General features: G+C 33.0%; 1 protein-coding gene across 1 annotated transcript; it reads right to left on the bottom strand.

The window, feature by feature from the left end:
* Nucleotides 1-11,306: 11,306 nt before the first annotated feature.
* On the bottom strand, nucleotides 11,307-15,196 carry LOC132734911 (E3 ubiquitin-protein ligase Midline-1-like). The gene is made up of 2 exons (XM_060721822.1): nucleotides 15,185-15,196; nucleotides 11,307-13,031 (listed from the first exon to the last, which is right to left on the bottom strand). The coding sequence occupies exons 1-2, from the start codon at nucleotides 15,194-15,196 to the stop codon at nucleotides 11,307-11,309; spliced, it is 1,737 nt and encodes a 578-aa protein (XP_060577805.1).
* Between the last annotated feature and the right edge of the window lie 2,100 nt (nucleotides 15,197-17,296).

Raw genomic sequence — 17,296 nt, 5'->3', positions numbered from 1 at the left:
TTCTATTTTTAGAAATTGTGTCATAATTTCTATTTTTAGAAATTGCGTCATAATTTCTATTTTTAGAAATTGCGTCATTGGTGCTATTTTTGTGATATTGCGTCATTTTTTTCTATTTTTAGAAATTGCGTCATAATTTCTATTTTTAGTATTTTTAGAGATTGCATCATTTTTTCTATTTTTAGAAATTGCGTCATAATTTCTATTTTTAGAAATTGCATCATTGGTGCTATTTTAAGAAACTGTGTCATAATTTCTATTTTTATAAATTGCGTCGTAATTTCTATTTTTAGAAATTGCGTCATTGGTGCTATTTTTAGATATTGCGTCATTTTTTCTATTTTTAGAAATTGCGTCATAATTTCTATTTTTAGTATTTTTAGAGATTGCATCATTTTTGCTATTTTTAGAAATTGCGTCATAATTTCTGTTTTTAGAAATTGCATCATTGGTGCTATTTTTAGAATTTGCGTCATTGTTGCTATTTTTAGAAAATGCGTCATTGTTTCTAATTTTAGAGATTGTGTCATTTTTTCTATTTTTAGAAATTGCGTCATAATTTCTATTTTTAGAAATTGCGTCATAATTTCTATTTTTAGAAATTGCGTCATTTTTTCTATTTTTAGAAATTGCGTCATTTTTTCTATTTTTAGAAATTGCGTCATAATTTCTATTTTTAGAAATTGCGTCATTGGTGCTATTTTTAGAAATTGCGTCATTTTTTCTATTTTTAGAAATTGCGTCATAATTTCTATTTTTAGAAATTGCGTCATTGGTGCTATTTTTAGAAATTGCGTCATAATTTCTATTTTAGTATATCTAGAAATTGCGTCATTTTTTTCTTTTTTTTAGAAATTGCTTCATTTTTTCTATTTTTAGAAATTGCGTCAATTTTTCTATTTTTAGAAATTGCATCATTGTTGCTATTTTTAGAAATTGCATCACTTTTTTATTTTTAGAAATTATGTCATTTTTTGTATTTTTAGAAATTGCGTCATTTTTTCTATATTGAGAAATTGCGTCATGTTGCTATTTTAAGAAATTGCGTACTGTTGCTATTTTTAGAAATATGCTTAATGTTTCTATTCATATATATACAAAATATATAAAGAAAACTAATGTGACAAGACAGACAAACTAAATTTATAAAAAGGAAACGTTAATATATGTTCAAACCTTTCTATGTTTGCGTTTAGAAAAAGTAAAAAGTCGAGCGTTGCCCCCGCCCGGCGGTGGCTCTTGTTACAACATATATTCCCTAAAATTTAAAATAGAAACACACAATTTTGTATGGACCTTGAATTTATGCCTAACCATAATATATACACGAGCTCGTAAGGTAATAGAACAAATACAGCGTTGTTTTAACACATGTTTTTGTGACAAGTACGAGTCATGTTGAGGTAGACACGATCTTTTGTAAACACTATTTCTTCGAAGTATGTAATTTTTGGTGAATTGTGTTGTGCTAGATTAACAATAAATTGTTTCAAAAATTCGATGGAGTACTTAAACAATTGGAATGATTTTGCAATGTCCAGCAGTAAGATATTTTGTAAGCTATTATCTGCAATTTGGTTATCCCGCCATTAATATTTTGTCCAGAAATATACGGTGTCTCGGTCAGAAGTAAGATATTTTGACGTTGCGCGGAAAAGTTGTGGTAAACGCCCTATCACCGTGGTGTAGGGAACTTTCATAAACCCCATGTTAATAGTTTTACATTTTACCAGGGTATTAGGGATTGGAACATGCTCCCACTTGATATTAAAAGGAAAGTAACTTTTTATTAACTTTAAAAAGAAAGTAAAAGCAGAACTAAGCAAAAAATATGAAACAATTTGAACAAGCTGATTTTATTTTTATTAATTTTAGAGATAATGTTTTAATCAATATAGTATGTTTTATATAAATGTAATAGTATCTGTGATTGGTTTTGATATATATAAATATATATCTTTCATTGGTGTTATAACTAGTCATATTCATAGTATTATTCCTGCAATATGTGATATATGTAATGAACATAATGTGCAATAGAAATTAATATTATTTGATCATAGAAATATAACATCAGTCCAGTATATCATCTCTAAGTATGGACCTGAATGCCAGTTCTCAAGAAAATATATTTTTTACCATCAAAGGACCCCATTGGAAATAAGTTCTCTATTTAATATTGAACTTTCATGGGTTATCCTGTGTTGTATATATTGTCTTGAAGTCAACAAGATCTTTGATTTAATTATGAATTGTAAAGTTAATATTTTCAATAAATTACTGTGTTAAAAACAATGTGATAGATATATCTGTGATAAATTGTCTTATTTTGTTTTGTAATATGACATAATATATATACACAAAATAAATCAATTAATAAGAGGCAGTGTTACTTGAATATAAGGAGGGTTTTTGTTTATTTTGGTTGGTATTTTTGGAGAGGGAACGGATTTGAGTAAGGGACAGTTTAGTGGTATAGAAAAGTAGGTTGTCTGTATTAACTAAAAAAAATATAAATGTTACAAAACAACAATTTTTCACCAAAATTAGGTGAAAGACCACATGTTAACATGGAAAAACTAGTTTTTAGGTGATTCCAAAGTTTTTCATCATTTTTTGTTAACCCTTTACCTCATATATACGCGAAACAACGCACTTTCGACCCCCCCCCCATCCTTTTTTTAGGCCTCAACTAGTGAAAAATGTCCTATTTGGGCCCCAAACACATGTTTTCGTTTGATAAATGTTGCTAAAAAATTGAGCACTTTTTCGGCGCCGCCCCCCATCCAAAAGATACATCAGGGGGTTGCCAGAAGGGGGATGTGTCCCCATCTGTTAGGGGGTTTGAAGGGGGCGGAGTCCCCCTCATCGCCAAGAAAATTTTGGACTTGTGAGAGGCTAAAAATGACCCCAGGTCGATCATAATGTAACGTGTAACCAACGCTGAAAAGCCTTTGACTCTATCTCAATCCCTTGAGAAGTTGCAGCACTTTGAAATAAATTTTGATGGAAAAAATCGAGGCAAAATAGTGATTTTTGGCAACTTTGAGATGTCCCCTCGTTGCCATGGTAACAGGAAATTTAAGACTGAGCATGTCGTTACAAAGGCAATGGTCCAGTCAACATTTGTGCCAAGTTTGATTAGTATTGAAGCATTTTTCATAGTTTCATAGCAGTTTGAACTTGTAGCAGGAGGCTTTTCAGTTAAAACGGCCATTTTTCACAATATGCTCATGGGGGAAAAGGTTAAATATTACCAGTAATCATTTTCATGAGAAAAATGAATATTTCTTTAATGATAATAAGAAAAAAAGACAGTTTTTTTTGCACTGGATTTATTGTAAATTCTGGTCATTTTTCGTTTAAAATATTGTTGCCCTTGTCTGTATTCTGTATTATCTTAAGTAATAGTTTTAGATCAGATTGAAAGTTGTTTTTTTTTCCCTAAAGATGACATTTTTTACAAAACAAAAACGTGGCAGAAATAAGAAATTCAAAAATAATATTTTACAGCCATATTGTGCTTTTCTATTAAGGTGTTAGAGGAGGTTAACATTATGCATAAAAAATAACTCTGTAAATGGGTGTGATTTAATTATATTTCTATCTTATCAATTTCAAAACCTGAACATGTCTTTTGTTTTAAATAAGCTGGCCATTCGTATTTCATGTAGTACATGTAAATTAATAAATATATATAATTACCTCCCTTTAAGTAATAATGTAGCAAATTATTATGAAATTACGATCGTGATTGTAATTTGTAACAGTAGTTTGAGAAATACATATTCCTTGATTTTATCAGAATCAGGATTGAATTTGTGCATAATTTAGTATAGGAATGCGCAGCCTATTTAGTTGAATATAGGTGTGGAAGATTTGTATATGTGTATAGCTACATGGTTTTCCTAAATGTTTCATTGTGATATAAAAACTCTTGTTGATTTGTACTGTTTTATTTTATATGGTATGCAAATTGGTTGTACATGTACCATTTTTGAACATCTTTATTGTAAATTACGTTTTGTTGTGGATATATTGTTTAAAGAAGCCATTTCGGATTTTGAGCCATTTCGGACACCTCCACATTTCCTCAGCACCTATTATAATCATACTTGCGTCATACTTGCATGGTCCCTCTTTACATTTTTAAGAATATTCAGCTTGGCCACTGATACCGGCAAGTTCTTAGCACGGCGCACCAGCGTATATAGGAAATAAGTAAATATCACCACGCCATTTGTGCATCCTAAACTAAATGATGTTTACAAGTGCTTGAGAGCCAAAAGTTAAGGATTCTGTTGTAGGACCACTAGATGATGTTACATATCAAATGTCAAAAAACACAAGGCCTACAACTTTGATATTTGGTGTGTAACATTATCTAGTGATTATCTAGTGGTCCTCTACAACGATAGTTCAAATTATGCCCCTAGGATAAATAGAGGTTCTGCCAGGTGGCTTATCGGTTTCATGTAAAGTAATACAGAGAAAACCTTGTCAAAATCAAGAAGGCGCAGTGCTTTGATACTTGGTATGTAATATGATGTAGTGGTATTCTACAAAGATTATTCAAATTATGTCCCGAGGATGTAAAAGGGGCTGCCAGGTTTATCGATTTAATATAAAAAATATTTAAAATATTCTTGTCAAAAACCACAAGATATGGTATTTTACATCATCTATTCCTTTACATTATCGATTTAATATAAAAAATATTTAAAATATTCTTGTCAAAAACCACAAGATATGGTATTTTACATCATCTATTCCTTTACAAAGAATTGTTCACATTATGCCTCTAGGATCAAAAGGGGCCCTGTCAGGGGACTCGTCAGTTTTATATAAAGTTATATAGGGAAATCTGATGTCAAAATGCACCAGGCGTAGAGCATTGATAATTGGTATGTAACATGATTTAGTGGTCCTCTACAAAGATTGTTCAAATTATTCCCCCAGGATGAAAAGGGGCTCTGCCAGGGGGCTAATTGATTTTTAAAAAATCATTAACCATTTCTTATCAAAAACCACAAGGGTACAGCCTTGATATTTGGTCAGTAACATCATCTATTGGTCCTCTACAAAAATTGTTCAAATAATGACCCTATGGTCAAAATGGAGCTCCACAGTTTTATATAAATTATAGAGGGAAATATTAAAAAAATCTTCAGAATCCGCCGTGTTATATGAAGTCTGATTCGTCTCTTGCCGTTTCAATGCATGAAGTTACATTGCAAGTAAATTGTATTAAGTTTCCGATGACAACCAAAAAATGGTGATAATTGAAAATCTGGTTTCGTGGCGTTGCCATGTTTCTTGTTAATCATTATAGCTCCATGTTCTTTTCTTTTTAAAAGATATATCAATTTTATCTTTCAGATAACTTTGTCACTCAGACTGTATTCAGTGTAATTGTGTCGTCTGCAAAATTGCTGCACGTGTAATAGTGCCATTCACTGTTCTCTCTTGTGGCGTTAACTTATTATTCAGATACGAGAGAATCCTTATATTTTTGCCATCAAACATCTTTTAGTTTATGATGATGATCTTTACTTATTTCCTATGTACGTTTATGTACGCACGTACGTCTTGCTAAGAACTGGCTCAACTACTTGTGCAGCAAATGCCACTGTGACTATAGTAACGCAACGATGATTGAATGAATTGTATCATCCGAAAACTAAGATTGTCAGCTTTCAGAACAAATACAAAAGTCTGCAATCGGGCGCGCCCAATGTCGCTTAATTTCAATACAGTTTTCGATGGAATTACATCGTTAGATAATTAAAGAAAACTTAAAGAAACCGTGGTGGATTTTATGGGACATAATAGACCGAAATGAAAACAAACATGCGTATCTCTTTTTTTTTAAAGAAAATAATTAGCAAGTGTTTTATATACTAGTAATATATAATAAAAAGTTACTTGATGAAAATATTCGGTATATACATCCCTACGCCTTTGTGTGTAAACGTATTTATACGTTTATTTATACTCGCCACCGTTTGCCTATATGGGCGAGTCCCCCAGAAGAGTAATAGACATTTTATATTTTAGGAGGATAGTGTAAGATACAGATAAGAAAGATGCCCAAATTCCAGAGGTTTCCCCTGGTTCTTTGACGTGCCATGTGTTTAAGCACTCATACACGGGACCTCGATTTAAAGTCTCATCCGAAAGACTGATTAGTAATTTTAGTTGGCCAGACCGGTTGCCCATATAGACGAGTCCTCCAGAAGAGATTTTGAGATTTAGATTTTGGAGGATAGTGCAAGATACAGATACAGAAAGATGACTCGATTCCAGAAGCTTCTCCTGGTTCTTTAGCGTGCCAGTTGTTGAAGTAATCATACACGGAACCTCGATTTAAAGTCTCATCCGAAAGACTGATTAGTAATTTTAGATGGCCAGCCCGGGGATCGAACCCACAATGTCGAGATAACAAGTCTCGCGCTCTAACCGATTGAGCTATGCGGGCTGGCTTGGCCTACTTCCTATCTATAGTATATGTTTAATGAGGTCCATCCGCCCGTAAGAGCACAAAAAGCAGCTCTCGCTATCGAGTAGAGACCCCGGACATGTCACCAGTCATGCCCTTAAAGTATGTTATAATCTAAAGTGGTGACATATTTGAATGGAATTAAATGCAAATGTTTTAGATTTTATTAATGAAATAATACACGGGAGGCTAATGAGACCATTGTGTGCATTATGTTGCTTAGCTAAAGAATGTGTTGCTGCCTAAAATAAAGGATCATTGGCCTACTTCCTTTGCTATTCCTGTCTGTAGTTAATGCTTAATGAGATCCGCCCTTTCGGGCACAAAATGCAGCTTTCGTTGTCGAGTACGGACCCCGGACATGTCACCAGTCATGCCCTTAAAGAGTTAATTTTGAAGCACAAAGTGGTAATAATTTACCTCCATGCAATCCACGGAGTACCTATTCCGTATGTTTGTAGTTAATGCTTAATGAGGGTCCATCCGCCCTTTCGGGCACAAAATGCAGCTTTCGCTGTCGAGTACGGACCCCGGACATGTCACCAGTCATGCCCTTAAAGAGTTAATTTTGAAGCACAAAGTGGTAATAATTTACCTCCATGCAATCCACGGAGTACCTATTCCGTATGTATGTAGTTAATGCTTAATGAGGGTCCATCCGCCCTTTCGGGCACAAAATGCAGCTTTCGCTGTCGAGTACGGACCCCGGACATGTCACCAGTCATGCCCTTAAAGAGTTAATTTTGAAGCACAAAGTGGTGATAATCTATCTCCATGCAATTCCCACGGAGTATTAGCCACAGATATGAATTTTGAGGCAGAAGTAGGTCACTGTACGGCGGTCAATGAGAACCTAAATGTACAGTAACCTGAGACAATATGAAAGGGTAGCTCTGAAAAGGGCTGTTGGTGCTAGCAAAAGGCATGTCGTTCAAGCCGTCTAACCTACTCCTTTGCTATTACTGAAATATATATGTTTGAGATCTAAGATGCATGTTGGTTAGCAGATCATTACTGGACAGCGGCCGTATTTCGTGTTAAATAAATGTGTACAATTATGTTTGTTATCATTTAAAACGTCAATGTTTTCGTCGTTTCCATAGATGTAACATTTCAAATAAAGTATAACAACAACGGGCAGACATGTACACGTAAATGTGCTATTGTTGAGAAAGCAAAGCACTTAAGGGACGTTATAACTCTTTTGTTGTTCGAAGCTATGAAAATGGTCGACGGGAGGTAATCCTAAGACGATGAAAATACTATGTATACATCCTTAACATGTCCACAAATACCCTAAAAGAATTCGAGTAATAAGTTCTGGTCGATTGCTAATAAAGTCATATGAAATCCTTTGGCAGTTTCAAACTTTACTTTTTAGTTACAATAGAAAACTAGGAAAATGGATACAGAAAAAACAACTTGTACAACTTTTCGTTGAGGAGACACTTAAATTTTCGTTGAGAAGACTGTTGGAAAATACATGATGATGATTGTGGTGGTGGTGGTGATGATGATGGTGATGATGATGACGATGATGATGATGATGGCGGTGGTGATGATAATGAAAACTATATGTCATTTGAGAAAACAGTGGCCTTTATCAAAGTTCATGGTACATGTACAATGTTGTTTCTTGTTAGTATCATTAAACATAAAATATAATTTATTAAGTTAACAATGACAGACAGATTCAAACTATTTTGATATTTTACCTGTAATATTTCAACACATGTTGCTATGAGAGAGTGCAGCACATGCAATGCATAATGGTTCAGTTAAAGCGAGGTAACACAATAAATTGTATGAAATAGTTATCTTTCCTTGCTATCGTTACACTAGTTTATGTATGATATGAGAAACGTTTTTGCGAATTCCGGACAAATAAAAGCTAACGTGTACAATGAACTAGAATTAAGACATTGTCAAAAAATCCTGTTGTTAAAATAAGGGCTATCATATTTTGCAAATCAATTGCGAGGATAAATGCGCCAGTCTGAAAAGACAAGGTGATAGAGGGCGGGGAGAGGGACGCAGGGTTGGGGGCGGGGCAGGCTGAATGAGCCAAGCCTTTTCCCTTATGGCTGAGTCATTGTGATAAGTTTGGTTTGGCTCCAAACTGACCGAGGGCATTTTTTAGGACTTTACTACACTGCTGTCCCTGCATGTAGGGCTGATCGAGTCTCTATCACTAATTTGGAAAATCCACAACGTTAAAGTCCTTGATATTTCCGTAGATTTGGGTTGTGGTTACAAAATGACTGGTAACCAATAAAATGATAAAGACATTACTTTTAATTGGTGAAAAAAGTGCAGTCTGAGCGGGACTCGAACCCAGAACTTCAGAAACTGTCAGGCCGCTTAGCGCTTTTTCTTTCAAGAAATATATAGTAATTTAAACAGTTCATATACCATAACAAAAAATAATAGAAAGTTGTTCATACGGGACATGCATTAATGCGCATATATATAAACAAAACTGTAATTAAGAGTTTCGTTTAGAAAACTATAAATCCATACAACGATTACTCTAGTATTACGTAATACGTATAATCTATTTACATGTTCCACTTCAAAATAAGGTATTAGGTGCACATACATATACATGTAACTTGATCTAATTTTAGATCTTTCATGCATTCAGTACCTAAATACCGGTACAGATCAGTAGTTTATGATGTAAGAAAATGAATGAAAGAATAGTATAGCATGACTGGTTTCAAAAGGATTTAGTTGACTGCATTCGTTATTTGTGGCTTGCAATTATGTATATTTTATAACGTTGCCATATTAAACGTAAAGTATGTTTGAAAGTGAAGCAGAAGATGAAACTGGAGATGTTGTAAGCTTAAGGGCCTTTGAATGGTATTTAACATTATATCAATATGCATGTATTAGGTTTTTTAAAAGGGACACCACTGAGGTTTTTTTGACATGACTGGACTGGAAATAATTGTTTTGAGATTATTACTCATTTGATGTAGATCTATACTAATAAGGTATGTGCAAAATTTCAGAATCATTAGCTTCCTTCGTTTTTTTTTTCAGAATAATTATTATAATAAGTGAAAAATGACACAAAATTGAATAAGCGTTTAAACGCTTTTCACTCAAAATCGGACTGAGAAAAAGCACAAAAACATATGATTTTCAATGTATTTCTTGTATATTTCTTTGTTTATATTTTATTTATATTTCTGTTTTACGTGCTCATGTTTATCTATGTGAAAAATTAAAATTTTTATGTTTTTAGGCTTATAAACCTCAGTGGAGTTCCTTTTAAGGCAAAAAGATAAAATCTCTGATTTTTTTATTTCTAAAAAAATTGTGGGGTTTTAATTCCTCCAAACAGTTGTACTTTTTTAAAAACCTACACATTTTAAACGCCAGTAAGAGCAATTTATATGTTATTTTAATAACAGTATAAATTCTCCAAAAAGGGAAATTTGGGTTATAATGAAGGTCTGTGATAAAATGAAAAAATTACTTTATAGTACTTAGTATTAGACTAACAAAAACACGAAAAATATACATTGTTATATAAGTTGTTGGCAAATGGTATATTTCATATATTTATATTTTTTATTTAAAATTTTAAAAAGATTTTGACGGGTTTAGGGCCTATATAAAGGGTATTTTGAAAAAACCCTACCCCGTAAGGCGGGGGTTTATATTAAACACCGTTTATAGGGCCATAAAAACCTGAAACAATCTTTATTTTAAAATTTTATAAAAGGATTTTTAAGGAAAACTTTTTATAAGGGCTGTTTAAAATTAACCCTCCCTACGGTCGGTTTATTTTTAAAGCCGGGTTTATATACCCTAAACATTCAATTTTTTCATATAAATGTTCATCTAATTTTCACGGATTTATATTAAAAAATTAATAGTTTTTTAAATTGAAAATATAAATCCGTGTTTAATCATTTAGAATTTTACAGTTTTTTTTTTTCATTTAAAAGCAATTTTTTCATAAGATTTTTAAAATAAAAACCATTTTCTATTTTGTTTTTTAAAAACCGTTATTGGTTTTTTGGGAAATTTGGGAAAAAAAATTTTATGAAAATGTGCCTAGGGGGGTTTTCAGGGGTAACTACCCCATTTAAATAAGACTTCAGCGATAAATTTTAAATTGGGCCAACCTATTCAAAAGCAACCAAGGTTTTTTTAAACCAAAAAAGGGTGTCCCTCTGCAGAGGTTGTATAACCTAAAAATGATATACCCCATGTTCCCGAACCTTTTTAAATGGCGGGAAACCACGAAAAATTGTTGTTGTTGTTGTTGTTGTTTTCTTAAATACAATGTAGCGGAAACCACAGTCACGAACATATTGTAACCGCCGCTTAATCATCGTCAAACAAATCTTCATCGTCCTGTATATTAAACCTGTATTTTTCAATTGTGGTCAAGTTTTGAGAACTTTCAATCACATAAAAGTCGCCCGATTTTTTATTGAAAAATGCTTTGCTCGGGTTTTTAGTTTCTATGGCAACGTTTCGTAAGATTTTACCAGTATTTGCTGAAATCTGAAACAGTTTTCCACTACTTTCATTTCCGGAACATATGCCTATAGCGCCCTCTTTATCGATATCAACACACTTCACGTTTTTGTCCAAGTTGTATTCAAATATCACTTCTCCCTTTGTACTGAAAGAGTAAAGTTTGTTCGGTTTAGATGACACAACGTAGATTCTCTTTCTTTTAAAGTCTACAGCCACATGCGGACTTAAAGGTTGGGTTGTCCCCAAAAATTTGGGGTTTCTGAGAACGAAAAGTTTAAAGCTTTTAATAAAAAAAACCCTTTTTTCATGACCCCTTTCGTGGGGTAAAAGGTCGCAAAAAATAGTTGCCCGTACTTACTCCGAACATGGTTTTATTATATTTTGTGATCACAGTATCCCTAATATCACATTTAATCGTGTGATCTAGTACAAAGTTCAAAGGTTTCTTCTTCCGCTTCGGTGTATAAAGATAGAATTCAATGAACCCACCGTTTGGGAATGTAATCGCCACGTTGTTACTGTCTATACAAATTATGTTCTTTGGGTCCCGTTTCAGATCCTGCGTGTAAATTTCTTCTAGTTTATCTGTGCTAATGAGCGAAAACGTATACGAGAACCAGGCCCTATTATTCACCTCGAACACGAGGGCCAGCTTTTTATCCATGTATGTAACGGCAATACAACTTTTAACAATATTTACATCGCTCATTTTCAATTTTCCTGATTTTATAAATTCGGGTTTCCTATCAGCGACCGGTTCCTCCTTCTTTACGAACAGCAATGGCGGAAGGTCAGCGAGATCGGGTTTAACACTCTCTACAAACACTTCTCCTAATTGTTCTGTTGTGTTGACAATTGTTTCAAGCGCGTCCACGACTTTCAACTTTAGGGAACTACATGTTAAGGAATCTTTCTCCTCTTTTACCAAGTTATCATACTCTTGTAATTGGTTTTTGATCTTTTGAAATGTCAAAAAGAGTTGCGAGTTTGAACCATGTTCAATAACCGTATCCAGAGAGGCGCTAGAGCCTTCAATTGCTACAAGAAGTTGCTTGCATTTGAACGCCTTATCAGCATTCTTCTTCTCCTGTTCTTTTTGAAATTCCTGAATTTTAAGTGCAGTTTCTTCTTCTAAGTAGTCGAACATTCGAAGAACCTTTGCTTTCAATGACTCAATTCTTCGCGGAATTTCTTCGGTTTCGCGCTTTATCCCGTAATTATTGGTTCTAATAGCTTCTACCATGTCGTTTAAAGCTGTTTGTAAACCCTTCATGTTATTTCTAAGTTTATCCGTTTGATCATCGTGTCTAAGATGCATCCCAAGTTCCTCAAACTCATTGACAAGTTCACAAGCTTTGTGACTTGCCACTGCGCAACTGCTACACAAAATAACGTCATGATTCGCGCAAAAGAATCGCACATCCTCGTTCTGGTGTACCAAGCATATATAATGCTTGTCAAAGGAGTTTGTGATTGGCGACGCACTTGTTACTTTTTCAATTGAGACTACATTATGGCGCGTAAGCATTTTTATTTTTGAGTGGTTTTCTGTACATTCTCCGCATTGGAAATCCCCGCAATCATGGCAGTATGAAGTTGCCTCAATGAGCATGCCCCTTTCGCCACAAGAACCACAACTCTGGGTAAAATTCACAGTTTTCTTCTGCCTAGAGTCTACTCGACTTGCTCGGCTAGCACGGCTATTTCTTTCTCTTGGTTCTCTTGGTGTAATTCCCTCCAAATGAGGTAAAATGAAATGATTCAGAGGTAAATCCTTTACCATTGCGTGAGGATGCTTTAAGACATCCTGCGGGACGGTAAGGTGACCGCATACCGGACACTCTATTTTATCCAATTTTCCGTCTTTTATAGACGCCTTGCAATCCGTAAAATAAAATTCCAGACAGGGTTCACAGAAGGTATGTAAACATGCTAAAGCTCTTGGGGTTTCGAAGGTATCGAGACAAAGTGGACATTTCAAAATATCGTCTATGTCGACACGCTTGATTTCTTCCTGGTCATTTTGCCGCTTGTCCGGGCCCCCCCAAAATTTGGGGGGTTTTAAATTTTGTCCCCGTGCATTTTTTTCCCCCCAAATTTTAAAAAGCGCTTAGAGGGAAATCCCTTTTTAAAAATAAATTTTCCCCTTCGAGGAATAACAGTAACAGTCTGTTTTATTTAGATTTGCTGTTTAAGTTCCGATATCTCAGTATAATTATGTTCTTTTAACTTTTACATATTCCATTCGTAACTTGATAAAGAAATATTGCTGTTTAAATTACACTATCACAATAAATATAAGTATCCGTTAAAAATGTTTAAGTATATTTTTTTGTTAAATGACAAACGCATTATATTCCACATTGTGACAAGGTATTAAAACGTATATGAAATTTTATGGGTATGTGATTTTCAAAACAAAACTTTGTCACGGATAGTTGTCTGACATTTAAATTTCAATTTAAAACAGCGTTTAAACAATGTAATATTCAACAGTGAATTGAATAATAGAATTTGGTATTATTAGTGTTTGGCGAAACAAAACACCGATAGCAAGGTGAACAATTAAACGAATACATGAACATGTAGGCCCATATAGTAATTTTTTTATTAACTGACTTTGGTCGCTCTGGTCAACATTGACAAAGTAAGATGAATCCCCCAACCTTGTTTTTAAGTAATAATTTCTATTATATAAGTGCATTTTTATTCCATTCAAACTGTATTGCATAAATTTCAAAAGTGGCCCAAACTTGCTTCCGTACTTATGTGATAAATGTCTTAATAGTTACCTCCCTTAGTTACAAATACGCCATTTTTACGATCAGTTTTATTCGGAGTTACGTTTCAGCAGGAAGAAAGTGCGTTTTTCATTTTCAATTTATTTGGATTACATTTATGAACAAGCTGGATAAATACTTGATGTTGACTGACTGTACAGACATCTTAATTAGTAAATAATTGACTGAGAGTGAAATATTGTATAAGGGGGCGTGGCACAGCGAATAAATTTTTACAGCTGTAAAATATCTGGATTGGCGACTGATGCATATGCATTTGAATACTGTTTCAAAGTCAAGTCAACATTAATATCTAGTGTCGGAATATATTATTAGTTATAAAAAGATTTTTTACCGGTTATTTGACCTTATATAAACGGCTATTTGGAAAAATAATCCGGACCGCTAGGCAATGGATATTTTGCCTACAAGTTCAACCGTTTATATTCAGCCATATAACCAGTCAGAAATATTTATAGCGAAATTATAATACAGCAAACATCCTCTTATATAAACGTACCTGCGTACACGTATATAAAACTATATACACGTCACTAGATCTATTAGATATACGCGAAACTAATATGAAAAATATTTTGAAACAATTTTGAACAATTATAATATATGTAGATCTAGATCTGTTGCAACATACAATTGCATCATATTAGCCTGTATACAAATGCATATGATATCGATTATCTTGTACCTAGTACTCGTAGTTCAATTAAGTGCACTCAGTTTAAAACACCATTATGTCCACAAAAAGCTTTAATTCTTATTTCTCTAAAGCTTTTTTTATAGTTGGTTTCCTGTTATAGTTTTGTAAAAAGTTACTAAATTGCCAATTTCCTTAATCAAATGTTGCTTCTGTTTATTCTGGGAATTAGCACATTTATAGCGGTAAAGTATTTTGTATGGAACAAAATACTAACGTTACTTTGTTTACATTTTAATTGCTTCTTTTAGACGAAAGAAAAGGTGTGCGTTATTTCAAATAAAGCACAGTTATGTAAGTACACTTGGTTCGTGTATAACCGTGACCGTAGACAAGTACACAAGTGTCACTGAAAAGGAATTTAATTTATTAAGGGAAGCAAAATATAAATTTAATGTCAATTAACATTGAAATTCTTATTTCTGTTTATCATGCGATAAAACAGTTATAATTTTTGAAATATTCTAGTAACCATATCATTATCTTTGTACATGTATGCAAGTCAGCTTAAAACTTTTCATAGTAAGGAAATAAAAAGTTTGATTACTTTGCGTGATACCGACTCGTTAAAAGCTATTAATTAGATTTGAAAAGGAAATTAATGTCGAACAAATGTGAAATATAGATCTGTAATCTGTTCAATTTCAAATGTAAACCTACTTAATTTGTTATGTTAAACAAACTTACGGGTGCCGCCATTTTGAAATGAACCCCACGTCAAATTACGACGTAAGTCAACGGGGGAGGGACGAGTGGGGTGTGGGGATTGAAGTACAACGTTACAATTTTTGATTAAATTATTATATATTTATATATAATATATAAGGGACTTTTAAAAGAAAGATAATGAACAAGATGCCTCGAGGGTTTACATGATGACCTGACTTTCACAATTGGTAAACAAAAATTATATATTTACATATTTTAAGGGACAGGCCATTTTAGTTATATTGTAAACTCAAAAACGAGAACGGTGACCCCACTTTTTTTCGCTTAGAATGTTTCTGTTATTACATTCTAACTAAAAACATGCCAAGTTTAAAGAAATTCTATTTAACAGTTTTTATTTTGCCTATATGTCTATATGAAAACTCCCGAAAACGTCCTTAAACACAAGTCATTTTGACGTTACGTTTATTAGACGCAAAATTGTGCGTAACTTTATTGTATAACTGCAGTTTTCAATAAAAATATGTAATTGTAATTAAAATATGTAATTGTAATTAATATATGTAACTGTAATTAAAATAACTGCTGACGTCATAATCAATATGTATAAAAAGAACGCTTGTTTATTTGATTCAATCAAGACTAAAATCACATTGATAAAATGTCAAACTTCATTGCCAAAATAGTTATGATTATGTTTTAACATTGCGGTAAACAGGATATGAAAATTTTCATTCAAAATTCTAAAAAAAGAGCAGAGTAGATTTCTGTTTATAAAAATACAAAAATAACAAGTCGCCCATATTGTTCAAAAGGGAAAGGTTGACGGCTGTGATTATATATATCAGATAACATTTTGAATTATAGTTTTCAAATTGAAATTGCATTTTGGAAAGCGGTTTCTTTAAAGGCACATTTTGCCTCGGTATTTTTTTTTTCAATCTTTGAAAAGGGCACACATGTATTTTTAACATTTAAATAACGGTTTTAGAGCACGTGAGGTACTTTTCAACTGTTGAAGATTGGTGCTGTATGTAAATTATTTGTAATAATGGTATCAAAGTGTAAACAAAAGTATATAGTATTTTGACTTCCACACAATTACACTATTTTAAATCACTATAACCGAAAAAAAGGTAGCAGCTCAGATGATTGGCCAATGAATAACATTTGAAAACAAAATCGGGGCACCAAACATGATAAGCTTTTGAGACATAAAAATAAAACCATTTCTGGGGCATAATGGCCATTTCTGCTGTTCTATCAAATGATAGGATTTTAATCGGCAGCGCTAAAACTACATGTATGGTACACTACACTGAATAAGCGAAATTACGTCATGGCGCTTTTCAGTCACCATACAAAACAAATTTGAAGAGAATTACTGTTTAGAAAGGTCACTAACCGAATGAGGGCTTCCGTCTTTTTGTTACAATGCCATGGAAATGTACGCATTTAAATGTACGCAGATAATGGTTTGGTATAATCAATAACAACATATGTTTATTATACTTATACTCTTCTACTTGGTAAATCCAAGCACCTAAATATCAGGTGTGTCGCTGCCGGTAAGCAATTATAAGTGGTCGAGTGATGAAAATTTAAATAAATATTATTTTATTATGATACAATTTAAGTATGCCACAGAATTGCCTTGTAATTTATGAATTGATCGTATTTATCATGAAAACTGTATTGCTTTTAACAGTACTCTTGTTTGTTTTAGCATTCCTGAAATGACTGTACAAATAGAATTTGAAAGACCCTGGTTTGAAGGGAATACACAGATATTTTCAAAACTATATTTAAATCATTTTAGTGATAAATTTTTAGGTCTTTTTTTTTCAAAGTTTTTTTTATAAAAAAATATTTTGTTTATTTATTTATTTATTGATTGACTGATTTTATCTATTCATTTCATTGATTGATTGATTGTGATTGATTGATTATATGGAACTGTTGGTCGACATATGGTAATGCATACATAGTTAAGCATTACACATGTATTATTAAACTGGTGGCATTTTAAACTGTTGATCAAATGCCTCAAACCATTAATTGATTATGCACAAACATGTACACAGTACTCATACTATATTTACATGTAATATTTATTTAAGGGGTTAACGT

The sequence above is a fragment of the Ruditapes philippinarum genome, unplaced genomic scaffold, assembly GCF_026571515.1.
Source record: "Ruditapes philippinarum isolate M1 unplaced genomic scaffold, ASM2657151v2 ctg998_1_1_1_1, whole genome shotgun sequence".
Classification (NCBI taxonomy): domain Eukaryota; kingdom Metazoa; phylum Mollusca; class Bivalvia; order Venerida; family Veneridae; genus Ruditapes; species Ruditapes philippinarum.
Note: the sequence above shows the minus strand (reverse complement) of the source record. Positions and strands in the feature narration are given on the sequence as shown.